Genomic DNA, 26,837 nt, shown 5'->3' with positions numbered 1-26,837 from the left:
GGCGATCCTAGATTGTTCCTTTTCTTCGGCGATCCTAGATTGTTCCTTTTCTTCGTCGATTCTAGCTCTTTCCTCAGCTATTCTAGCTCTTTCCTCAGCTATTCTAGCTCGTTCTTCTTCTCCCTCTCTTTCTCCGATAATAGTAGCCAGCAGGGATTTCACGAATTCTTCCTCATAACCGGAGGACTTTGTTATTATGTGCTTGAGATCTACTACACGCGAATCATTCGGAACTTCCTCTCCTAATTCTAGAGCGAGTAGGATCAAATCACGTTTCTTACCTTTGGCCAAGTACGCCATTTCGATTTTAGGAGCTATCAGGAACCTCACAGTTGATTTCGAATGTCCGTTTCGTACTGCCTTGAGTTCGAGCCCCACGTTGGGCGCCAGTTTTATAAGGGGACGTCGAGTCGGAGGTGCGTCTCTTTTCCGTGAGGTGGCGGAATATCCCCAATCACTTGATATAGGAGGGATGTCCAATTGATACACGAAACTACGGAGCTTAACGAAGAAGACTTTATTTCGAAGCACACTCAAAACAGACAACCGTACAGAATGGAAGCCACATTCCAACTCACGTTCTCTTCTCTTGGAAGATAGATTTTCTCTTCTCAACTTCTTTTAACAACGTATAAACAAACAAAACGCATTAGGTGCTGTAAGGCCACAGAGAGTTAGTAAAAATATCCATACTGGGAAAATAGATTCGTTACAATATATATTTCCCCTCTCCCGTCAAGTTATTCATCTGCCTGTTTCCGCTTCCAAAAATGCTTAAAGCTGTGGAATTTCTTCGATATATTTTATGGACCCATAATCAATTTTAAAACATCCTAAACTATGTGAATTTATGCAGTTGAATATCAAAAGACAATACGGGGACATTAATTTTCACGCTTGAGAAGATATAAATAAAAAGTTGAAATCAATGTTATTGCTTGAATATCCAACTAAAAGGTAGGTCCGGGGCTAATTACTTTATATTTAATCTCCTGGGCTTCGTAAGTGAACTCAATATTTAAAAAATCAAGAATTCTATACAGTTTTTAAAATTATTGATGTGACAGAAAACCCCACCAAATTTCCGCATTTCTACAGTAAAATCTGCAATTTTAACACCTAATTTCTATGGGGATCATCCTTTGCCTGCCCCTCAGTCATGCTGATGATTATAATGTCTATTCAAAAAGCCTCATTACTGGGAGAATTGAAAAAGTGACAAACCATTGTAAAGGCATATACACGTCTGAAATGCATTGCTAGGGAACCAAAGTAAACGTTCCAAAAACCATTGTTGCCTGACAGTTTTTTGTCCATTTGGAGCACTTGCCGTGCTCTGACGAAATTTTAAAGTAGCCTATCGTTTAAGTCGGATCCCATTAGGTATATATGCAAATTAGGCGACAATCTATCTAAAATTGTAGATTTGTATAGAGAACATACACACACAGAAAATCAATTTCATATATATAGATTTACACTTCACTCATAGTTAGAAAATTTGATAACAGCACATTACACATAACAAGCATTCCACAGAAAATAAACTTTGGAAGGTTCACAACATGTACCAATTCATTAGAAGTTCCACAGAAGAATATGGACGAGGTGCGTGTGTTTTTCTTAGTTGTAGTAGTGTGAAAATGCAACCTCCATATTTGTAGCACCAGGGTCTGAAAGGGATATATATACCTGTGATTCTCAAATTTTTTGTCTCTTGCAGCTCCCTCATAATAGTCTAAAAGAACAAGTCTTCAAAGCATTGAACAAGCCCAATATCAACATCCCCGAAAATGGTTGGCGACGTCCCTAAAAGCAGCAATGCACACTTTGAGAACTCTGGTATATAGGAAAAATTTTGATGTCTGAATCAATGCTACTCTTACTCTTGGCGCAAATCATTGAGGGTGCTCGAGCACTTAAACCACTCATGATGTCTGTACCTACAAAACAAGCATAGATTTGAAACAATTAAATTATTTTGTGTTTTCATTGGTACCATTAATCCAGAAAAAAAAAGACACTAATGTAGAATTGTTAATTTGAAAACTATTTTATTCAAACTAGCGAATAATTTATTAAACTCTATGGCCGTAAAAAATAAGTCACCCAAGCATATACGAAGTCGCTATAAAGCTATTAGATTCTACATCGCTTTGATCACATACTCAAAAATATAAATTATTAATGTCGAAAATTCCCAAATTTTCCATGGCACAAGCCTCACAATGCCCGAATACTGGTTAACAATAACAAAAAGGAATATAAATCACTGGAATCTTCTAGTGTGTACAGGATGCATCATATAGGAAATCAGCAAATTTTATAATTTCTGAATATAAAACAAAAATTTCAGCAGTCGATTTTTAGCGAATTGTTGTATTGTAGCTGATATCAAATGCCTCTGTCGGAACAAGTCACCACAACTGGTTTACCCATTCTATCTGCGATGAGATCGGAGGTTTTCCCAGGAAACGGTTTACTCCCACTCTCATCAGGGCTTGACTTATTGGTACTATGGTTTACATCCGTGTCACTGGAGGATTCTCTGGCTTCAGTCGTTGTGCCTGCTGCGATGCGCTTAACACGGTGATCGATGATCGTGAATTGCCAGTCCCATCTGGAGTTGTACAGAATTTGCCTGTGATCGTACCGGTTGTCATCCGGACTGTACGTCTCAGCGTGATAAGCTGGAGTGATCACAGACATCTTGTGTCGGTTCACAGAATAGCGGCGGAAAAAATGCTTCACTTTTGCTGCAACGTCTGCAGGAGAAAGAATATTAGCCCATTTCGTGCACAGTTTGGTGAACATGGAATAAGGCCCGCATCGACCAGGATTACGTAGTGTGCCATATATACCTAACTCATCGTAGGTCATCCCCATATCTTGCTCGTCAGTCTGACAGACTTTGTTGTCGATCAGCGGCTCTAGTTCGGCAGTAGGTACAGCATCTAATACACCAAGAAGAGATGGAATATTGAAATGGCCGGAAGCGTATTTAAGGAACTTCTTCAAGTCATTCTTACTGATAGACCCGATGGGATTGACATCACCACTGGAACAATCGTACTTAGTAAAATAACCACTAAGACCTTCATCGACATTCGCTGTGCCTATGACCAATAGACCGCCCGATCGACCTCTGGCCCACAAAGTCAGTTGTGCAAATAAATAAGATATGACCATCCTCAAGCGAGCTTGAACATTCTGCAAAGCAAGCGATTCTCTACTACTTCCTCCATGAGATCGGAATTTCGGTCTCATGCTCGTCACCATGGTGAAGAGGGAAATGACTGCAGCGATGACTGTATCAATATTAATGTTCATGTGATAGCTACCGATTTCGGAGGCCAAGTCAGATGCTCTATCACGAGTTTCGGTGGAGGAGTTCTCCGTCCCCATGTAACAGGTCACTAGAATTTTATCACACAGCTCCTTGGGGTCAGCGGGAGTATAGTTCTGATCTCCAACTATTTTCCGTATATCCTCCAGTACACCAGCTTCTTGACTATTTATAGCATCACAGACAAGATTACACATTGAATACACTATGGTAGCGCAACTACTGCTATCAATTCCACCGCTGAGAGGTAAGAAGAAACCTCCTTGGCCACTCCGCCTCAAATAGTCCCACAACCAACATGCGGGTCCTAATGATATCTCTTCTTCCGGTGCATGATACTTAACTGGTTGTGGTTCTTGCGCGACTGTCATCTTTGACTTCGACAGTACGAAATCTACAGTAATGCGAGGATAGCTCTCGGAAGATGCCGCAACTCTACACCTACTGGGAATGCAATTCCGATATGTCCTGATATCTTCAAAGTTAACAGTGGCGACTGTGACTTCCACATCCTGAAGAGAAAACTGCTTGGCGACAGCAAGTATTTGCCCATTCAGAGCTACCGAAGATAATCCTTGGTAATAGACTCTGTCCCCGTCACAACCACGAAGATTCGAAAACAGATAAACGCCTCCACATTTTGACGTAGCAGATTTTATGAGGTCTTCCAAGACATAAGCTTTCCTCAACTGATGATACCCACCGCTGGAATTGACAATTATCTCGGCACCATCCAGACTCTGAGGGATATGCGAGCTACAGGGATTCCACAGCTCTTCGCAGATCTCGTAACCAATGCACGTGTCTTTAGTTGCTATCAACGCGTCGCCAAAGGGCACGGTTTCTTGCTCTGTGATTTCTTGGATCATCCGTGGCAGGTAGAAGTCTTCGACGGTGCGGGGCTTCGCCCATGCGGTGAACCAACGGCTCTCCCTGTAGTTGCCATCGTCACACAGCATGGTTTTGGGTCTTATCAACAGGATCTTGCAGTTGAGGAAAATGACCCTACAGTTGTAGGTGACGTTCTTGTGCATGACCGGCATCCCGACATCTACCATGATGTCCCGACACTGGGGGAATTTCAATAGAAACGACAGCACTTCCCACGAATGCAGTAGGGTGTCGCTCTCATAGAAATGATCGGCGCAGCCGTAGCCGGGTATCTCAAGTTCCGGCCCGGACCGATAGGTCGCGCCACGGGATTTCGCCACAGCGATGCTCTTGAGAATTCTGTTGCAATTGCCAGTGAAATCCATCGCCCACTGATTCAAAGTACTCACGGCCACGGTCGCTCCTCTCTCCATTTTGTGTGTGTGATGTTTTATAATTTCCTCAAAGAAATCTGAGAAAAAAACTTACTCAGAATCACAATAAGGGTACAGTGCAATAATGATTACACAGAGTAAGGACGGACCTAGAACGGAGCTAAACAAATGCGTAAACAAACGCTTTGGTTGCCTCACATCCTTGGTCGTTCCGTCTCTCTTCGAAATTCAAGCACGATTATTTTACACAGGGTTTACAGTGACACGGGCTAGAACCTGCTCGATTCAGAGGAATTTAGAAAAAAAATTAAGACAAAAAAACAATTAAAATGCCAAATTTCAAGTCCAAAACATCCGTCTGTGATGTCTGATCACTAACTGAATTGTGAAGATTGATAAAATTAAAGAAAGGACCACATTTGCTATATGGTTATGCGTTAAGTTTGAAGAATACAGATAGCAGCACTTCATGATCTAAATCAATGACTTTCCAAAGTCAGCAATATCGCCCCCTGGTGGGTGATGGAATGGTCCAAGGAGGCGATAGAATCTACTTATTCAACATAGGATCCTATGGGCTTATTTAAGTTGGGGGGCGATGAGAGGAAAACATTTCTGAAGAAGGAGGCGATGGAACAAAAAGTTTGTGAGACCATGATCCAAATCAATGACTTTCCAAAGTAAGCAATATCGCCCCCTGGTGGGCGATGAAATGGTCGGAGGGCAATAAAAGCTACTGGTTTAACATAGGATCCTAGGGGTTCACTTCAGCGTTGAAGGGGTGATGAGAGAAAAAAATTTCTGCAGAAAGGGGCAGTTGAACAAAAAGTTTGGGGAACTATCATTTAAATTACAGGTTTCCAACTTGTGTTTCGCGGAACCTTGGGGATCTGTGAAAGTTTATTTGGGGTTCTGCATGATCAAACTCCACGAAACCCTCAAAAATCCCAGAGTGCTTTCAAACAAGAAAACTTTCTTGTTGCTAATATTTGCAAAGATGAGCTTTGTTTCGAATTTCAACGGGCTAGTGTCGCGTTGAAAAAAAAATCCAGATCACTTGAATGACTGCAAGGCCCTAAGCACTCAAGTAATTATGGTGTCCCCACTTCCCACCCTTTACCACTTTGCCCTGATGATGACAATTAGATCTTTTTACAATTTTCGAGGGTAAGTATGTAAAGTGATAAGCAGGTATTTTCAGGGGAGGGAGGTTCAGAAAAATAATTTTACACGGGCCTATATGATACGGCTCGGTAGCCTCAAGTGTTAGGAGAGGAGGCATCATGACAATTTGATCTATTTATAATTTTGGAGATAGAGTGATTGTGTAAATTGGTAGGCATGTATGTATAGCTAGGTTGTGGGGGCTTAGAAAAATTTGTTTTGCCCGCGGGCAATGCCTCTCTTGTCAGCAAAACGATGACCCCCCCCCCCTTGTCAGCAAGATTTCGTCATCAGCTCTGCTCCTCTGAATCCTAACTCATATTTTCATAAAGGGTGGTTGATGACGTAAGCATCATCCAAATCCCCCTCATCAAAAGGCAGCAAATCGGGACCCCCCCCCCCATCGATGATGACGTAATACTTGAACGGCCCCTCATGGAAATTGAACAAAATCTCAATCCAAAAACTGAACATTAACGCGAGTTCTTGTTCGCAATTAACTTAATTTCTCTGCTTTTGTGTCACCCTCAATGCCGCAACCAAAAATTAAAATTTACTTTATTGTCACTTAGGGGATCTGCATCTATTTTGGCATCCCTTCCTTGTAATTTTTAACGAAAAAGAGTAAAAATCAGTGCTCTCATTGGGTCCAGTGCCAGGAGCACCACACTCCCTTGGCTGTGGGACCCTGTCAATTTTCTGATAAATATCTTCAACTGTACAATCAAGTGCTCAAATTTTGGGACTTTCTACCGGTTGGTTGATGTTGGGGGAAAAATGTACATTAAAAAATGTACAATTTGATAATTTTTTGTGGTGCTCCTTTTCTCCTGACGCCTTTAGCACGTGCTTATATTTTGCTTTTAATGGTTAATCCGGCCCTGGAAGTAATACTTGAATGACCCCGTTAACAGAAATTTAAAAAATGAAAATAAAATAAAAACAACAAAAGTGTCAAATTCTAGTTCAAAAGCATCCATCTGTGTTTGGTCAATAACTGAACTTTGCAGATTGGTCAAATTGAAAAAAAAAAAAGACGCATTTGCCGTGACCAAGTGTCAAATTGGAAGACAGATGGCAGCACTATTGACAATGTAAAAAAAATTAACAGCGTCAACATGAAAATTCTTAAAACGATTTAGACGTTTAAGACGCTTTAAAGGGACGTACGTCACTTATTCCAATTTTCAGTAAGAGTGTACGTGCAGGCCTCCTCTCTTCTGTTTTCGAATATCATCATAACCCAACCCTAAATTAAACAATCTGGTGAGTGTCGCCATCTATTTTCTAATCATAAAGTTGTGAAAGAAGCAATTCCTGATGTTCGGCAACTCAACTCAAACTGTGTTAAAACTGATAGCTTTTAAATTTTTATTAATAAAATTATATGTTAATTTTTTTCCTTTTCCTGTTCAAACCTGAATTCATTCCGACAAAAATTATTTGTTCAACTTGCATCATGGGTGGAAAGACCTTGCATATGCAACTGCCCGGAACAAACACGTCGTTGTTTACTTTTTTCACCAAATTGAATATCTAGTGAGTGGAAAGTGTGTTTACATATTTTAAATTTCATATCTATTCAAAGGAAATGGTTTATTTACATTTCCCAATGCAACTCACGGAAGAGGAGGAAATGCTGCAAAAGAAATATCAAAAATTGAGACGGAAAAAGAAAGCTCTGCAACAGCTAAAAGCTCCTAAACAAGAACCGCCAGTTGTTAAACCAGCCCAGAACAATCTCGAAGCCAAGCCCGACGCCAAGGAAGTCGCCAAGAAACTTTTGAAATCCGGTGCAATCAGCGCCATCAAAGTCGAGAATAAAGAGAGGCAAGGTTTCAAGAGACCCAAGGCGCTAGAAAGAAAGCGCAGCGCCACTGATAAACCTGGTGGGAGTGGTGGCGTCACTGGTTACCAGCCATTCTCAGCGTCCCATTCCAATCCCGACGATGACAACAATAACAACAACAGCAGCAATAATTCTAATAACAATTCAGGCTCGAATAGCTCTAACAATTCTCCATCTGCAGCATCACCGAGTAACTATAAGCCAGTGGCAAAAAAGCTGTATGAGAGCTTCGTGAGCTCTGGTACAATAGACCCCGAATCGAAAGACACAGCCAATGATCACCACCATCATCATCATCCAAGAGAAAGAGAAGGTCGGAGGGAGCGAGACCGTGATAACCGGGTCGAACGTCCAAAGCAGGGCAACACGGTTTATGTGAGAGGTTACGGTATCACCCAACATTTGTTGGAAAAGACTTTCCAGCCTGTTGGCAACATCGTCAATATTACTATTGAAATGGCCAAGAATTGTGGTTTTGTCACTTTTGAAAAGATGGAGGATGCGGAGAAGGCCATCAAGACTATGAATGGTATAAGTATGGACAATGTACAGCTGACTGTATCGTTGGCAAGACGTCAACCATTGCAGCCACCCGTGACTGACGAATCTCAGCTGAAGTGGGCGTCCCTCGCTGCTAATTTCCGCCAAAAAGGCAGCAATGAGGCGATAAATAGGAACGCCGTTTCTTATGACGATATGTTTTAGTTAACTTGTGTGTGCGAATCAAGCACATAGAAATTTTCATTCCATTATATTTTCGTTGGAGCGTTTTTTCATTTTTTGTTAAAGTACTTGAAATCACGAAAAATTGAATGATTGCTGTTTTTTTGTTTTTTTTTTTGTTCGATGACGAAATAAAATGTTTATATCGATTTAATGTCTGATTGGGAACATTTTGGGAAAATTAATTTTTGCTTGCATTCAATCAATTCTGTATTATTATACCCTCACTTTAATTGGTTAATTTAATTTACCATGGGGAAAGATAGAGCGTTTTTCTTCAGAAGGGTTAAAAACCATGAACTTTTTTTAATGAATTAAATTATCCAAACTTATGAATGAACAAGTCCTGTTAATTTGGGCAATATGAGAAATTAATACTTTTTCCAATATTCATTCTAGTGAGTTGAAATGTTTTCTTCTTTTCTTGAAGACCGCTTGGTAGGATAGGCTGATAACTCTTTTTAATGAAACAGTTCGCTCACACGAGCAGCATTTCTAGTCTCTTTATGAAAACTGTAGTAGCAAAGCCAGAGAATTCCGCATATCTCTTCACAAATATGAAAATTCTAGTCTTATTGGAACAGCCGAGTGGGAGTTGATCGATGTGTGAACCAGCAGCATGAAGGGGCTCATACGTGCCATCAAGCTGAGAAAAGCAGATGTGGACCTGGCCACAGTAGAGGGCTCATTGGAGCTGCCAAGCCGAGAGGGAATATGTGGGCTAGCTACTGACAAAGGGCTCGCACAAGAACCTGACCACAGTCTTTTTGGTATAGCTTTTTTTTGTGTGATACACCAAAATGTATACATGAAGGTTCCGACAGCTGGCTGATGTGAAGATAAATCCAGGGGGGGGGGGGAATTCAACTGTCCATGTCCTCTCAATTGCCAGGTGAGCCCACTAAACTACGAAGCCAATGAATCCTCTTTCCTTAGATCTTGTGTGGATTAAATGGGACTGTAAATAGACAGCCAGAATTAACTCGGGCCAAAGCTCACATTGTTACCAGATGGCTTTTTAGCCTGAGTTAAATCTGGACGTATAGGTATGGCCCTGTCCTGCACACACAAGCTCTAAGGAAAGATTGAGATATTTGTTGGTTTTTGTAGTCTAGTGTGCTCACCTGGCAAGTGAGAGGACATGGGATCCTCCAAGGGCAGTTGAATTTTCTTTCCTAGATTTTATCTGCGCATTAGCCAGCTGTCGGAACCTTTGTAGTAATAGTGGAGAGTGACATCGTCTTTAGATAATTGAATTTTGTTTAAATGAAATCAAAAATTTTATGGCACGCAGTAATAATTTTGCCTCTCAATGTAATAGTAATCCTTCCACAACTATATTGTTCCTTGGTTAGCACAATATCATTATACAGTAGAGCATCGATTATCCGAATACCGATTGACCAAAACATGGATTAACCAAAAGAGTTGCAGTTGGGAAATTCAAATTTGCATATAATATAGAAGTTCTGCTAGCAGCCAGAATGTGACCAGGAAAACATACAGGACTGGCTCGAATGTGACGTCGATGACCCTGGCTATGAAGTATTTTGACAGTAGACGAAATCATTGCCAGTGTCATTGATGACTAAGACCCTTGTAACGAGGAAGAGCCTAGCAACTATGACTGCGCTGGGCGAAAACCAGTGATGAAGTTTTTCACTATCTTGAGACTACTATGAAGTGGTTGATAAGGGGCAATAAGGGGCAATATCGCCCCTGGTGGGCAATGGAATCATCGAGGGGTGGGGTTTGTTGATAGAAGTTACGGGGTATAGCATATAGATATGGGTTACGCTTGAGTTGGGGGCAATGAGAGTAAAAAATTTCTGAAAAAAGGGGGGGGGCGATGGGTTAGAACGACAAGGTGGTGACGCTGTCCAATTGCTGTCTTTAAAACGATTGCAAAATTTAAAGGCAAAAAAGAATCTCTGCTCAGAAGCTAAAGAAAATTTTGGATTTCTTTTCTTAAACTGTAGGCTTACTTTAACGGTCATTCGGTACTGGTCAAACTAGGCTAGTCAGTCTTGCGTGTTATTTGTAAGACGTAAGATACAAAATATATAGTTTTATGATCAGTTATCCGAACACCCCCACTCCTACAATTGTCTCAGATAATGCTCTACTGTACCTGAAGAGACACCCGAGTGGTAAGATGCTCATTTTCTCTTCTAGAAGGTTACCATCAAGGTCAATGGGTTCGAATCAAGGCCAGAACATCAGACAAACAAGTTCTTTACCTACTGAATCTGCGGCGACCACCGATAGATGGCACCTTCATTTCCTCGCCCTATTCCACTGGTTGGAAATTGCTGTGAGGCAATATATGACCGGAGTTGGTGTGCGGTAAAGCATAATGGTCCATCACCAGATCGATCTACATTTGTCCTTCAACCCTAGCTGGTAATCTAGTTTCCGAAGAATATTTTAATGCATTACACAATAAACACAGACAAAGAGTAATATTTCTTATTTTAAGAAGAGTGTGTGTGCGGACGATACATTTTTAACCTCGTTTCTTCAATTGATTGAATTGTTCATTGAGGTAATTTCCGGAAGGCCAATTATTTCCAAAACTTTGTAATCAGGTTGAACGTATAAGGTGAGGTGAAAGTCGAGACATTTGAAATTCTGTAATCACTGAATTCAAGACCTTTCGATTCAGTTCAATTAGTTAGGAAAAAACCTTTATATGAAGGTTTTTAACAAGTGGCTGTTGCGAAGATGAATTTTTGAAAAGAGGGAAAATTCATTTGCCCTTGCTGGGAATCGAACCCACTTCCTTTCACTTTCCAGGTGAATATGCACTAAACTACAAAGGAATCTGTCAATCTTTCCTTGGAACTCATGTGCACTGAAAGGGACAGTACATAGATAGCCGGGCCTGACTCAGGCCAAGCTCACAATTATTGGCACTGTCACTAAATTGCGACTTATGAAAGGATGACGTTACTCTCCGCTACCATACGACGGTTTTTAACAACTGGCTGTTGCGAAAAGAAAATTCAACTGCCTTTGTGGGGAATCCAACCTCGTATGGTAGCGGAGAGTGACATCATCCTTTCAAAAACCTTTATCATCCAGCATAATTGGTTCAGGTTGATATACATAAATTTAAAGTTCTACGTAATTGAATGTGCATCAATTCAAATGCGTCAGCCTTATGGTATTATTGCTAACTTTTTAATTTAGAAGCATTCGATCAGATCAAGGAATATACAGGGTGTCCTGTAAGTGCTAATGCGGCTTTTATCTCATCAACTGTCTGTCGTGAAGGTATAGTTTCTGTTTAATGCTCAAAAGACGTTCAAAAATAACCCTGTACCAATTTTGAGAGTGAAAATGCAGTGTGTAACAGAATAAAAACTCTCTCCTTCAATTTCCAATTAGAAAGTTGTGGCCCTGTCTCTGGTGAGGTAAAAAAAAGTTTTTTTAAAGTGCAATGTTAGCTGAGATATTCAAATTGAAAAAATTGAAGAAAAGTTGGAAAAAGGACAGCTTAAATGAGGAAAATGAGAGTTGTCCGTTAGTTTTTACGTGGATTCATTTTTAGTTGTCATTAGGAGAGACAGGGAAACAACTTTACAATTTGTTTCTGGGCACAGGGCGTCCATTTAAAGTTACCATTTTGATTTCAATAACTTTACAACCCTATGCAATATGAATTATTTATCTGATGTTCAGACGTTACTCTGGCACTTTTTCTAATTTGAAGTATGCCTCTAGGACAAAGTGGGACTTCTCTCCGTGGTAATAAGCCATGTCCTATACCACAAAATGATTACTTGACATCACAGTTAATAAAGTGACAAATCTTTTATTTTTTTGTGAACACATTTCAGTTCAGACACTTATGTCACTATTATTCTGACCAATAAAACAGGCCGAAACAATAATTTTTCCCAACTCTAAAGAAAACCGCAAAAAAAAATCAAAAACAGAAAATTTTTTGGGAATCGGTCAATTGGATGGGAAAAAACTCCACGCACATCAACGAAGAGATATATTTAAAAGTAGACAAAAAATCCAGAAACCTGAATAGGAGGACAAAAGGGTGAATTTTGCGAAACACAGAAGGATGCTTGAAATGACATTGAAAAGGAGGATGTCTGATAAAACCCTAGGCACATTGTTTGTTCAGGAGGTAATGCCATCTATCTTCGGAATCAGAAGTGAGAAATGGAGAAATCAATTGAATATTTTTTTCAGTGCAATTTAATGCTGGAAATTTGGATAAACAAAATTGAGAAGCAAAAAAAACCACCTTTCACAATTGGGACGATCATAGTAATAAGTACAAATCCCTCAAATGAGCATCTTTATTGAACAATTTAATTAATAGCAAATTTTGTTATTTGACACACGTCAATGCATGTTTTCAGAATAAAAATTATTTGTGGAATGCACGAACGGGACCCAGAGACAAACAGATGTCCTAAATTATAGATCATTTTCATCAATTTGAAATACAAATTTTCATTTATCGGGTGTTTTATGATAGAATTTTTTGGCTTTTCTATGATAACATATCTCCTCGGATCCCGATCTTTCCCTATTAAAATATATAAAACTGGGGCTCAATAGGATCACAAAAAGATGTGGTTCTGACTTTCGGAACTTGTTGAAACAGCCCTAGAAATTTATACACACGTATCAAAACATTCCTTTCAAAAGTTCATAATGCAGCAATTGTCCCTCACTAACAGATGGACAAAGTACATTTATCGCTTCCATGAAATCCTTATGACAAACTAAGCACTCAGCATCTTCCATCGCCAGTTCCCCCTTTTCAATCTTCTCTATGTTTCGCTGGGCACTCGTCATCATGGCATCATTACAAAGTGAATAGAAATCTGCTCCGGATAAATTCTTCGGGCAATTCGACAGAATTTCGGTGAAATCAACGTCAGCATGTAGAGGCATTTTTCTGGTCAAGGCTTTCATAACGCTCATCCTTGAATCCATATCACTGGGAATACCCACATACACCAAGCGGTCGAATCTCCCCGGTCTCAAAAGAGCTGGATCTATAAGATCGGGTCTGTTCGTAGCACCGATAGCAAACACCTCATTAGATTTGTTCAAACCATCCAGTTCGGCAAGAAGCTGCGCCACGATCCTGTCCATGACTCCGGTCGAATCGCCGCTCTTACCTCGGTTTGGAGCAAGCGAATCTAACTCGTCAAAGAAGACAATACACGGTGAAGCCGCTCGGGCCTGTGAAAAAACAGCTCTAACGTTCTCCTCGCTTTGCCCGACATACATATTCAAAAGCTCCGGTCCTTTGACGCTGATGAAACTCATAGAACATTCTGTGGCAACAGCTTTAGCAATTAACGTCTTGCCGGTTCCTGGAGGTCCATAGAGTAAAATTCCAGCTCTTCTCAATCCTGTCGATAATATCTCAGGATGATCCATTGGGAGCATGATAGTATCGATAACTTCCTGCTTCACAGAATTCAATCCACCAACATCTTCCCAAACAATATTTGGTATTTTTGGAGCATTGGCCATCTTTGCTAATTCAGCCTGTAACTTTTCTGAAGCAGCTAATATATCTTCTTGAATTAGCGGTACTCTCGCAAGTTTGAGATCCTCCTCCAGTTTCAGATCAGGCGAAGGAAGCAAACTTCTAGATCTAGAATAATCTATCTTTTTTGCTTCAGTGACCAATGCACACAAATCGGACAGTTCGAAACCAGCTGTTTTCTTGGCTATAAAATCAAAGTCCACATCTGGTCCGATAACGCTGCCATTAAGTAGACCCTCTATGATAGCTGATCTTTCGCATTCCGATGGTGGCTCGACAGAGACTTGCTGGAGGAAAGCAGATGCCAATTCTTCATTGAGACACTTGGAACTAGACGTTGTAGCTACAATAACGCATGGCCAATCCCTGCCCGCCATGCTTGTACTCCTGAGAAGTTCTCCCAAATTGCTGAGAACTCTAGAATTTTCGCCTTTCAGTTCCATCTCCTTTCCGATAACGTCGATATTCTTCAGTAGAGTTATGCAAGGTGCAAACATGTGAGCTCTCTCCATTATCACTCTCAGTTTGGCCTCGACGCTTCCAGATGTATCGCCAGACATTTCGTGGCAATTCACTTGATAGAAATGTAGATTCAGGCGTTTGCAAACTGCTCGGACTATAACACTCTTCCCGCAGCCAGAGTTTCCGGTGAGTAAAATGTTAGAGCTGACCTGGAACTTGTTATTTAGAATGTTCAAGATCGGCAGAGTAATTTCTTCCATGAGATCAATGTAATGATCTAAACCAGAGGGACTAGCACTATCGAAGAACTGTGATACAATACAAGGAGAATAAAATACCTCGGCGGTAGCAGGGACATAGCTCTGAGCAGTTCCCGCTTGATATAGCCTGGTGTTCATGGAATCAATTAAATATCCACCTTCTTCACTGAGGGGACCTTCAATTACGGACACCCGGAAATAAACCACAGGCCATCCCGCAGAACACCCACTTTTATCTTTATGGCAAAAATCCACAGAATCTTTCGCATCGACACAGATTATATCGCCTTTACGGATATATCTAGTATCCTTGAAATACGATTTCAAAATGGTTTCACAATTGATAGCTCCGCTATAATTCGGAGACTGTACCAGAGCCACAAAAACCTCTTTTGCATATGGCGGGACGTAATCGTCATCGGAATCGCAAACCTCGACAGTCAGGGTACAATCCTGATAATACACAGATGGCTGTTCATTTAAATTGAAAAACAACTGAGGAGATATATACACTGCATCGACATTAGAACTGAAATTATCTATGTCTTTTATGGGACACACAGTTGCATAACGGAACCTCTTCCGCAATGCAGTATCATCACCAACAGACTTGTTTCTATCACGCTTACAAATTTTCACCCAGTCACCAGTTTCGACTCCCATCTCGCACGCTATTTGAGAGGCTAGAAAAACGGTATTGAAAGGATCAAGAACCACATCGCAATCTTCAAGGGCGCTAATAAAAGCAGGACCGAACGCACTCAGGACTTCAACTTGGAAATTGCATTCTGCACGTTTCTCTAGGACGCAAGTATCACTTGATTTCTGTCCGTCCATAGCTTGCTTTGACTCTAGAGATAAATCTGCATTTATCGAAGAATCGGACAGCATAAAATCATCCATCGGCGATTTACTCATATCAACAACAATGACTTTAGTTCTAAAAGTCAATACACCTTGCTCAACTGGATCAACGTTCAACGCATATAACCCGAAAAGTACAGAGACATCTTTGACATTGAGGATGTCCGGAGCGACTAAGAAGACATCATCCATCCGGCACAGGCTAGGGTTCTCACTGCTTATAGCGGAGAGTAGATTCTCGTGCCACTCTTCGCTGTTCGCCCAACTATATGCTTCTTCAGTCCTCGCTCCCAGTATGACTCTAGTTATGGGAAAGCAATGAACAACTTTGAAAGTATACGTTTTACTCGCTTGGAGATGATAGTGCTGTAGAAATAGCTCGCTGACATACAATTCCAAATGTTCTTGATCGAAAGAGGAATCCTCTTCGGAGCTTGAGAATCTCACTGTGACGAAAATGTTGTTCAAAGGCTCCTCCACGAGTAGGCTGCCAATGAAAGAGTGTTGTTCATGAATTTCTCCTCCAATGCGTTGACTGAATGCTACTCGAGAGACATCTACATGCAATGGGTGACATTCATCTCGTTGGTCTCTCGTAATGAGGGTGACGAGAACATTATTACCCAACATTTTGCAATAAACGAGCTTTGATCACAACAACATTGAAAATTTAAAAAAATATATATGTATAGTTTCCAATTAATAATTCTCACTGATGGAGATTGGACATTGTACCCAAAGCGCTTGCGCCTCTTCAAGCGCTTTGATTGTACCTACTCTAGCGAAACTTGTTTACTTCCGTGTTGAGGATGGATGTAAACAGAAACATGACTTTGTAACGACTGGATTTGTCTGCTGATGTGGTGGGGGGAGGGGGGAGTTTTAAATATTTGACCTAAGATTTCAAACGCCACGAAAATTATTCAATTTATATACTTTATATATATATATATATATAGTTATTTTTCCGACAAAATAAATGATTATTAGATTCATTATTGTTGCAATAAATAGCGCTGAAGCGTCTCCTTACAGAGTTGGGCATTATCAGAATGCTTTTTCTGCCAGTGTTTTCTGGTGACTGTTGGTTGGTGCCAACATATTTCCTGGCGACGTTAAATATAATATATACAGGGTGCACAAAAAGTCCGTAGAAACTTCGAAAATTCATAAAAACCGGAAAAATAACCGAAATAAGAAACGGTTTGCAGGGACTCGTTGGGCATTTTGCCTGTTGTGGCGTTGTATTTGTTGGCATCGTTTGGTCTCGTGAATTTTTAAGACAAGAAAAAAAAAACCTTAAAAGCAGCCGATAGCTGGCACTGACGTAGACAAGTCAAAGAAAAGATACGCAAATAACGAACAGAATGCCTCCAAATCGCTTATTACAGAAGTATGTGTTCCACATGACAACGACCACCACAGGGGATAACACATTGCAGGGGAGTCACAAATCCAGCAACGGTAGAATGCAGCGGATCCATATACACTGTTTACAACGGTGAACTGATTGTGGATTAGGAGCGCAAGTTCTTATGACCGTCTCATTTGCATATTTCAACCGAAGTCGCTCGTACCAGCGTAACCTATCTGCTGGTTTTTGTATTTTCCCTGTCTTAAAAAAATTCCCGTGACCTAGCAATGCTTATACCCTTCAAACCGTTTTCTATTTCGGTTATTTTTCCGGTTCTTATTCATTTTTAAAGTTTCTACGGACTTTTTATTTACCCTGTTCTTGATTCTACAAAAAGGCCCGTCATCCAGAATGTTAGTGGTTAGAGCAGCGTTTCCCAACCTTTTGAAGTTCGCGGCACCCTCGAGAATAACATTAAAATCTTGGGGCATCCTTCCTTGAATACAGAATGCAGTTTATTTACTACAACAAAAATCACCGAGTAAAAATACATCAATAAAATTTTGTTCGATTAATCATTAATCAATATGAAATTTGTGATTGATGTTTAGAGCACAAATACTTGAAATCAGGCTTAAAAGTTGGCAACGAAACACGTAAATTGTCCTCAAGTTCTTGCAGTTCAAGAAAGAAAATTCAACTGGCCTTGCGGGGAAACGAACCCACGCCGGGTGCGCACCATTAAACTATAAAGCTAATGAGTCCTGTTTCCTTCAGCTTTGACATCGCTGAAGTCCATTTCACCTGTAGCCGACGCATGCGATATCTTTACCCTTTTTTTTCAATATATCCAATGACTATATGTGAAATGGACCTCCTCGGGCGGAGGAAATTTTTTTCTGCTCAGCAAAAAAATAATAATAAATAATGATAAAAAATAACTGGATGCCCGTTAACACTCATTCTGAAAATCATATTCCTTAAATTTATTCACCATAAAAACTGCGTCATTATTAGTTACTTTTGTCCATAACCAATAAACGAATAAAAATAAAATTTCATCAGTAAAAATATGCCTTCTAGACAATAATATCCTAGAATCAAACCGTTTCCTACGCACATTCTTTTGGATTTCAAGCACAGAAAAATAAATCTTTTGAGTATTAGTATTGTTACTTTACCGCACACAACTAACAACTGTTAAAATTTCGGAGCAAACTTGGTAATTTAATCAATATTATCTATACATATAAAAACGAATGTATGTCTGTTTGTCCTTTATGGATGGCCTGTTGTCAACCATATTTTTTTACGCTACAAATCAAATTCAGTGAACATCATGGGAAGTCTTCTAGGCTTCTTCATCTGGATACCCTCCATAACAGTTACCTCAGTATAACCCTAAACCCTAGAGCTCGAGTGTCGCAGTGGCGAGATGCTCGTCTCGCACTATGAAGCATACCGCCAAGGTCCATAGGTTCGAATCCGGGCAAGCACATCAGAAACAAGTTATTTACCAACAGAGCATGGGGCGACCTCCGATAGATGGTGCCTTCATTCCCCAGTTAACTCTACTAGTTGGAAATTGCCATATGGCGATATATAACCGGAGTTGGTGTGTGGTAAAGTAGTATAACCCAATCTATAGGATGATTCACGTCCAAGTTATATGATAACATTGTGCCTGATGGGCGTTAATACTCTATTGAGAAACTTAAGCAGAAGTGATTCATTTTATTATTTTGCTGCCTGTGGGTTACACCAATATTTTTCCACACTCCTCCCCCCCATTCAAATTTTCTTGAGCACCTATTCTGGAAATTTACCGTTCCCTCAACAAAATTTGGAGGAATGAAATTGAATTTTGATTCGTATTTATGAACACTGATACTGATTATCAGGGAATATATTTCGACTTACTAATTTTACGGAAGACGGTGAATAAATTTTATTATGATGTTCGCAATGTTGCGTTTATATTACATACGCGTTGAATTATGGTAATCATGAAAAATCATTTCGAGTTCTTATGCTCAAAATCTCATTGAAATACAATCGAAATGAAAACAAGGCACCGATCACGATGTTGCAAAACTCAGTGATTATTAGTTGCCACATAAATATGAATAGGATACGTAAGGGGAAAAATACATGACCAATATTGAATAACTACTGATAATAATGCTGATGAGAAATGAATCATTCATGAATTTCGAATTAATTTTATTCTTTGAATAGATAAGAGTAGAACTTATGATTATATGACGTGTATTATATATGGTGATTGAGATTTAATATTCCTAGGAGCTCATATCATGCATTTTGTATAAAATATATATGTGTTGTGTATTTTCAGTTACGTAACTATTATTTTATCTCTGGGATTTCTGTGCTCTATTTATTTAGGCGCGCATAATTGATTGATATTCGATACATATATAGCCCTTGAATGGAGGCTTCTTGTCTTCATCTGCTTATTTATCACAAAATCAAGTAACGTCGAAAGAAAAGCCTCAAGCTATATTTCAATTATGTTTTCATTCGCTGTTGTCGATTTTATGGATCAGAGCTCGTATGCACTGTGTGTGTGCATTATAATATCTACTGTTACTGATACGTGTTATGAGATTGAACGACAAATCTGAAATTTTTATCGTCAAAGTAAAAAAAAAAACACGTTCTTGCAAAACGAGCTACATTTCCAATTTTTATTATATGTACAGTGAATTATGTGATTTTGTTGAGATCTTTGCAATGAAGAGTTTCAAGTAAAAAATATGCGCGTCTACAGCAGGTGCGAATGGAGAGAGGTGCCCATATTACAGTATTAGATTTTGAGGGAGCTCTGCGGATACCCTGGGCCTGGCATGGCTCTAATTTATTTGCATACTTGGTTGATGCGAGCGCCCTAATTAACTTGCGTGCATGGCCCAACTTTGATTTAACCCCTTGAACTGCAATTTATTTTCAGGCAGCACTGCTCAGACAGACAATTTAATTTCCTTCGTTTCAAAAGGAGGGATTGATATAGAAACTTACGGTTTTCTTGCTAAAATAATTTGTAATTAGTAAAAAAAATATTTACTTCATACATTTACATGAATTTTTGTTATATATACATAATAGAACATAATTAGTGTCGAAATATTCTTCAATAATGTTTAACAAAAGTATATTATAGTTCTAGTCTTCTAAAGAAAAAAATATGTGTTTCAACATAATGCTAAAATGTATTTGCAACAAATTCAACCAATGTAAAAAAAAAAATTTATATATTTATCCTCACCTATATTCGGGTTTATTTTAAAATACTAATAAACTTCAAGTGTATGATACTTCTCAAAACGCTCCGGAAGATGCAGTGCCACTTGTCATCGTTTGCATCTTATGCAAATATGCAAATATGTAACGTATGCATGTAAATGCATTATGCAAATTAGATTCAAACTGCTACTAGAAGCATACAAACAAATATACAATAGACTCGCTATGATTTAATATAGTTCTCTCATAAAAAGTTTCAACAGTCAATAATTCCTGGAGAGTGCAGCTCGTCATTGTCAGAGTTTCCTCAAGAAAATTCATGACGAGCTGGACTCGTCATTTCAGTTCAAGGGGTTAATGGAGCTTTGGGAGTGTATTGTACAACCATAGTTTTTTTTTTTTTTGCGTGTCAAAATCGTGAGAATTTCTGCTGTCTTTCATTTGTTTTCTGAAACGTTCACGGATATGCATGCCACTGTATGGTTTGGAAAATTAAAAGAGCAAAACAAATGCAAATACAGTAGAGCATCGAATACCGATCAACCGAAACATCGGTTAACCGAAAGCGTTCCAGTCGCCAAAGTGTATTGTTCCCCTCTCCCAGGACCGCAATTAGATGCTTGGTCAGCCGGGGCAAGCATGCATTTTGGCGCGTCCTTGTAATGTTGATGGATAAGTTAGAGGTGAAATTTGCGCCCCCTACGATCCAGCGCCCGTTGTAGCAGACTCATCTGCCCCCCCCCCTCCCCCGACTATTTTCGAAGCTGTTTTGTACATCAGAAAATACAGAGCATGTTGTTTGTGAACGCAAGCTCTGAGGAAAATTGTGTATTTTATTGATGGGAGTGTAAAAAAATTCTCTCATTTTGTTACAAAATATATATTGCAATAAAAATGTTGAAAAAAAAAACCCCACATTTTAAATGCATAGTACAGAGTATCAGAGTACTACAGAGTATCTGCATTTCCACTTCAGAAAATATAATATTAGGATCAAAACCTACATTTTGTTCACTACATGCTGCAAAATAAGTTCACTTGCCTCTATACTCTACGGTAAAACCTCTCTTTTGCGGTGACCGGCGGGCAAAAATTCGTCCGCAATAGAGGGGATGACCGTTAATCAGAGGGTTTAAAATGCATACATTTATTATAGGGGAAAATATATTATTTGGCCACGGAGAATAGGGGGGAACCAAATCTTAGGAGTGTCCGTTAAGAGGGGGTTTTTACTGTATATTCTCCCGTTGAGAAATTAAGTGAAATTATTCAATAAAATTTAGAATAATATAAGAAAATCAACCACGTGGGAAGTGGGAATGAGCTAATATGTGAGAAAATAAAACAGAATGGAAAGAAAAGTTTCCAGGGGTGACGCTTGTTGACTACTGGATTTTCTGTAGAAGTGACAACGCCTTACCCCACTTTCAGCCATCTATGTTCTACACATATACCCTTCCTTCTGCAAGTATCTCAGATCAGGGCTGAACTTACCAGAGACGGGACCGAGAGCGAAAATAGAAGCGGGGCTTCTTAACCCGATTTTTTCTCTTCTGTGAAAGAGGGGAATCAGAAATTTAGAAAGTGAAAATCACGGAAATTCAGAATAAATACAAGAAATAATTCCAGCACCAACGAAAATTCAGAATAAATGAATGAAATAGTTTCAGAATATTGATGAAAAAATTCGGAATTGCAATAATGCCGAAAGTGCAGAATTCCAGAATCGACGAAAATGCAAAATTTATTAAATAAACAATTCCAGATAGGGTAGAAATCAGAATTTATAAAAGAGTAGCACTTACTATATGAAAGTGCTGAGTTCCAGAATTATTTCTATATAGATAAAAATGCAGAGTTATAGAATTAACACAAATTCAGAATTTATGAAAGAGAGAAATTATTATGACCCTATATGCGGGGGCCTGGTGTGACCGCAATTTGTTACACACCACTTAAGGGCAGCTCTGTCTATGATTAAGGCCAAACTCATTCAATATGTTTTGTTCATTTCTTTGCGAGAAAAAACAACAAAAAAACGGGGGGGGGGGAAGGGGCGAGTCGAGTTCGGTCGTTGTAATGGATTGAATGATATTTACTGGTCGTTGTATTGAATAAAAAATTAACAAGACGGAAATAAAGAAATATTTGGGACCGAACGTACCAATCGTAATGATGGAATGGTCGCTGTATCGGAGCGTCGTTATAACGAGCGTCAAATGTATTAGACCAACATGTTCATGAATCTTTTTACAACTGCGGACCTCCCCTCCGCCTAACCCGATTATTGCGCGCTGCTATGTCTCTATGAAGAGATATAAGCAGTTGGGGTCGAAGATCTATAGGGCAAGCTGGAAGGTGTGCGTGTATGGGTTGTGAACCTAACGCGAAGTTTGTTTCTGTGTTTGTGCTGTCATCTGCCATCTATATCTCGAACTATGAGTGAAGTGCAATGACTGAATATTTATTTGTACTGTTGCAAGCCCGTCGCTCTCTGTGGCAAGACTTTTTAACGTGGGGGGGGGGGGGGGGTCAGCTCGGCATTCGCGCCTCGACGTTGGAAACCACAGAAAATAAACTTCATTGATGATTAATATTTTTTATCGCATCACTGTCATTTTTTACATACGTGGGCTAATTAGACCGGGCACTACAATCTATTGCTGATTTCAAACGGCGGCCGGTTTTACACTCACTGAGAGGTTGGTGCGCTAACCCCTCGGTGTGGGACTCCCTGCGGTAGCAATCTTTATTTCTGTGGTCATGTCGCCGTTTCTGTTGTACCCCTGTGTCAGGAAAGTTTCTGAACTAACCAGGTATCGAACTCGCGACACCTCTAAACATCCTTTGGTACTTCAAGCGGTGTTTACTGATAAAAGAAGACTGTTGAAGAAAGCGATAAGGGATAGTAAAAAGCAAGTTGAATCTAGGTTGGCAGATAACATTGGCTCTGACCCAAAATCATTTTTTCGATACGTCAATAATGGATGTAAGGGGACAGTTGGCCCCCTCTCGATAGGAGGCTCAAAAGTAGAGAGCAATGTAGGCATGTGTAGGGCTTTCAATGACTTTTTCGCGTCGGTTTTTAATGGAGATAATGATATTCGATATACGGGTGTTGCATGGGGTAATAAAACGCTCAACGATATTCAAGTGGAAGACGTGGAGGTCCTAAATCTTCTAAGAAATGTATGTGCAAGCAAAGCACCAGGACCAGATGATATCTATCCCAGGGTTCTCAGGGAAGGTGCTAATGAATTGTTGGGGCCAGTCGCACAGATATACAGGAGTAGTGTTGCTGAGGGTATCGTCCCGAGAGATTGGAAACTGGCTAACGTTGTTCCGATATTTAAGAAGGGTAGTAGAGAAGTGGTGTCTAATTATCGTCCAGTGAGTTTGACGAGCTCCCTCTCGAAAATTTTGGAAATTATCATCAAAAGGCAGTTTGTGAAGTGGATAGACGAGAATAATGTATTGTCGGATAATCAGCATGGGTTCAGGAAGGGGAAGTCATGTGTAACTAACCTCCTTTGCTTCTATGATTACGTGACTAAGGCTTTGGGTAAGAGCAAAAATGTCGACGTGGTTTACCTTGATTTCCAGAAGGCATTCGATCGGGTCCAACATGGCAAACTCTTGAAGCGTTTACACGAGATTGGAATAGGGGGCAACTTGCTGAATTGGATAGAATCGTGGTTAAGAGATAGGTCGCAACGAGTTATGGTGAACGGGGAATTCTCTGGTTGGACAGACGTCACAAGTGGAGTTCCTCAGGGAAGTGTCCTTGGCCCCATACTTTTTTCACTTTTTATCGATAAACTCGATCAGGGTATCGATGGAATTACTAGCAAATTCGCAGATGATGTGAAGCTAATGGGGGTAATCGGGAATGAAAGCGATAGGGAGTTGCTCCAGACCAACTTAAACAAGATTGCAGCATGGGCAAATGAATGGAGCATGACGTTTAGCGTAGATAAGTGCATGGTCGCTCATTTTGGTTCGAACAACCCACGGTTCTCTTACGAGTTGAATGGTGTCACTATCCCGGATGCAACTAGAGTCACCGATTTGGGAATTCTCATTGACGAGCGACTTAAGTTTTCTGAACATTGTTCAGCGGTGGTCAAAAAATCGAATAGAATGCTTGGTCTCATTTTCAAAAAGGTCTCTTCGCGTTCTCCTAAAGTCATTCTTCCGCTTTTTCGAGGCTTGGTTCGTCCTGGACTGGAGTATGCTGTAAGGTTTTGGAGACCATACCTACAGAGGGACATAGACTTGGTTGAAGGGGTGCAGAGAAGAGCTACGCGTGTCCTTATTGGCACACAGGGCTTGAGTTATGAAGAAAGACTTCATTTTTTGAATATGTTTACATTGGATGAACGCAGGTGTCGAGGAGATATGATCGAAGTGTTCAAAATTTTCAATGGGATGGATAGGATGGACCATGAACTTTTAGTACACCGCCAATCGACTGCTTTTACAAGGGGACACCAGTATCGATTGGTGAGGGACAATGCAAGGTTATGGTGTCGCAGGGAATTTTTCTCCAATAGGGTTGTTAATAAATGGAATAGCTTACCCCCGGAGGTAGTAAATTGTAACACAATTGACACGTTTAAAAAGAAATACGATAAACATGTTGGGGTAAATCGGGAAGCTATCCATTCTTAGAATAAGACAACCATAAGTATTCTTTATGGGCATTGTATAATATTTTATCATGTGTATATATTGTTTGTAATTTGTGTTAATTGCATTTTTAATTGGGTTGCTGTATTTTTGAAACATATGACAACCATATTTTTATGGGCATCTTTTTATCAGCCACCTCGTTGGGCATTTTGCCTGTTGTGGTGTTGTATTTGTATTTGTATTTGTACCTTATCGACCTGAGCTACCGCGCCCTAAAATAAACTTCAGCCGATGATCATTATGGCGCAGGTGGGGATTCGAACCTGGGTGGTACTCGTTGCGAGTACGTCACTATGAGCACTCAACCAACACAACTGCTACGACTACGGCAATCCGTACTACCCGGTGAAAATGGTTGAAAAATTTTGCAGATCAGAGGGAACGGAAGAAATAGTTTGCGGACCGGCAGAGACAGTATTCGCAGAAATACATAAATAGAAAAAATAATTTAAGTATAAAAAAATACCATATATTAAACAAGAATTATTTAAATATACAACAAATAATTAGCGGATAAAAATACACAAATAGGAAAAACTATTTGCAGGTCGGTAAAAAATAAATAAATAGATAAGAGAAGTAATTTTTGCAGATCGGCCAAAAATACACAAATAGGAGAGATAATATGTGGGCCAGCAAAAAAATTACATTAACAGCAGAAATAATTTCCTAAACGGAAAAAATACACAAATAGCAGAAACATTTTACGAAGCATCAAAAAATAAATAAATAGAGTAATAATTTACAGATTAAAAAAAAACCGCATGCAGTACATATGGAATTGTATTTTATCTATTAAATCTAATGTTATATAGAGCGGCTACATGAACTGGGTGAAATGAACCGGTCAGCAAACCAGCAGTTGAAAAACACCATTAGGTTATAACAATTTTTTTTTGTATATTCTATGCTAATACAGTACAAAATGTGTTGTTCCCCAATACATTATTTTTTTGCGCAAATTTTGAAATATTTAAAGTAATAAAATGCATTATTAATGCCTCACGCACATTATAAAATAATCGAACAGTTTTCATTATTTTGAATCAATTTTCATCCAAATGTATTGATGTTATGCTATTTCATCATTTTATCATACCCGCAAGATGTTAATAATATTTTTGTTTTATTCCTTAAAAAAAAATTGCAAAAAAAATGTGTCAAAGATGTGTGAAGCATTGTATGTGCATAGCATATACTATCGATAATGTGTGTAAAAAATATTAAATGAATCAATAGTTACATAATTTTAATGATATTTCTACTGGAACATATTTTTTGGACATTTCTATGTTTAAAGGTATGAGTGCCCTTAAAATGACGGAAATTACTATAAATCTCGGAAACTTCAGTTTTGTTTGTTTATAATTCGAAAATCAATAACAAAAATAGAGGACATGACATGACATTATAAACAAAATATTCAACGGAATTCGGATTTAAGGATCCATAAGATATAAATCAATATTATCGCGATTCGGATTTCATTCCCATTTAGAATAATGAAGATTAATTTAATCTTACAGAAAAAAAAACCCCCAGAAAGTGAAATAAGTGTTTCATTCTGAAGTCATTAAAGGCTTTTACCGCATGATTTAGCAGAACAAAAGATTAATAATAATAATAGTTACAATGTTTTTGTTGGAAACAAACTTCAAGGTCGGTTTGTCGAGGCGACACCATTTGTGGTTTTTAGTTTAAGAAAAGAAAAGCCCCATCTTCACAATAGAATGTGGATCGTTCTAAAAATTTAATTACAGATAATCCTCATGGATGTCCTGAAGACATAATAAGACCCTTTTTTTTTAGCGCGGTTCTTTGACCGTTAGTTTTTGTTTTAAATGGGTTTCGCGGCTTTTACTGTTCTATTATGTATTAAATGTTGCATCCTTGAACAAGAAATATAAGAAGTGTGGGTATTGTGCAATTGTGCACGTATCTCTACTTGTGTAACGACTCCAGTCTTTTTCTTTTTTTTGGAAAACAGGACGTTTTTTTACGGCTGTGTTTCTGTCAAATTTGCAATTATCGAATGTCAGTTTGTTTTTTCGTTGTTTTGTTGAA

General features: G+C 39.2%; 3 protein-coding genes across 3 annotated transcripts; 1 reads left to right on the top strand and 2 right to left on the bottom strand.

The window, feature by feature from the left end:
• Positions 1-2,044: 2,044 nt before the first annotated feature.
• Positions 2,045-4,788, bottom strand: Nadsyn (NAD synthetase). Its single transcript, XM_089237079.1, has one exon. The coding sequence runs from the start codon at positions 4,648-4,650 to the stop codon at positions 2,395-2,397; it is 2,256 nt and encodes a 751-aa protein (XP_089093205.1). The 5' UTR covers positions 4,651-4,788; the 3' UTR covers positions 2,045-2,394.
• Positions 4,789-7,273: 2,485 nt separating this feature from the next.
• On the top strand, positions 7,274-8,496 carry Nelf-E (negative elongation factor E). The gene has a single exon (XM_089237078.1). It carries the CDS (start codon positions 7,367-7,369, stop codon positions 8,327-8,329), a length of 963 nt encoding a protein of 320 aa, XP_089093204.1. The 5' UTR covers positions 7,274-7,366; the 3' UTR covers positions 8,330-8,496.
• Positions 8,497-12,634: 4,138 nt separating this feature from the next.
• LOC149081670 (peroxisomal ATPase PEX6-like) lies at positions 12,635-16,263 on the bottom strand. The gene has a single exon (XM_089237077.1). It carries the CDS (start codon positions 16,091-16,093, stop codon positions 13,001-13,003), a length of 3,093 nt encoding a protein of 1,030 aa, XP_089093203.1. The 5' UTR covers positions 16,094-16,263; the 3' UTR covers positions 12,635-13,000.
• Positions 16,264-26,837: the final 10,574 nt, after the last annotated feature.

Source organism: Pholcus phalangioides, unplaced genomic scaffold, assembly GCF_987345545.1.
Source record: "Pholcus phalangioides strain wild (caught in Gottingen) unplaced genomic scaffold, Ppha-v1.0 ptg000009l_1, whole genome shotgun sequence".
NCBI lineage: Eukaryota > Metazoa > Arthropoda > Arachnida > Araneae > Pholcidae > Pholcus > Pholcus phalangioides.
Note: the sequence above shows the minus strand (reverse complement) of the source record. Positions and strands in the feature narration are given on the sequence as shown.

What these genes read in the sequence shown, in the direction of transcription:
- Nadsyn (XM_089237079.1), bottom strand. Translation starts at nt 4,650, where the DNA reads ATGGAGAGAGGAGCGACCGTGGCCGTGAGTACTTTGAATCAGTGGGCG.
- Nelf-E (XM_089237078.1), top strand. Translation starts at nt 7,367, where the DNA reads ATGGTTTATTTACATTTCCCAATGCAACTCACGGAAGAGGAGGAAATG.
- LOC149081670 (XM_089237077.1), bottom strand. Translation starts at nt 16,093, where the DNA reads ATGTTGGGTAATAATGTTCTCGTCACCCTCATTACGAGAGACCAACGA.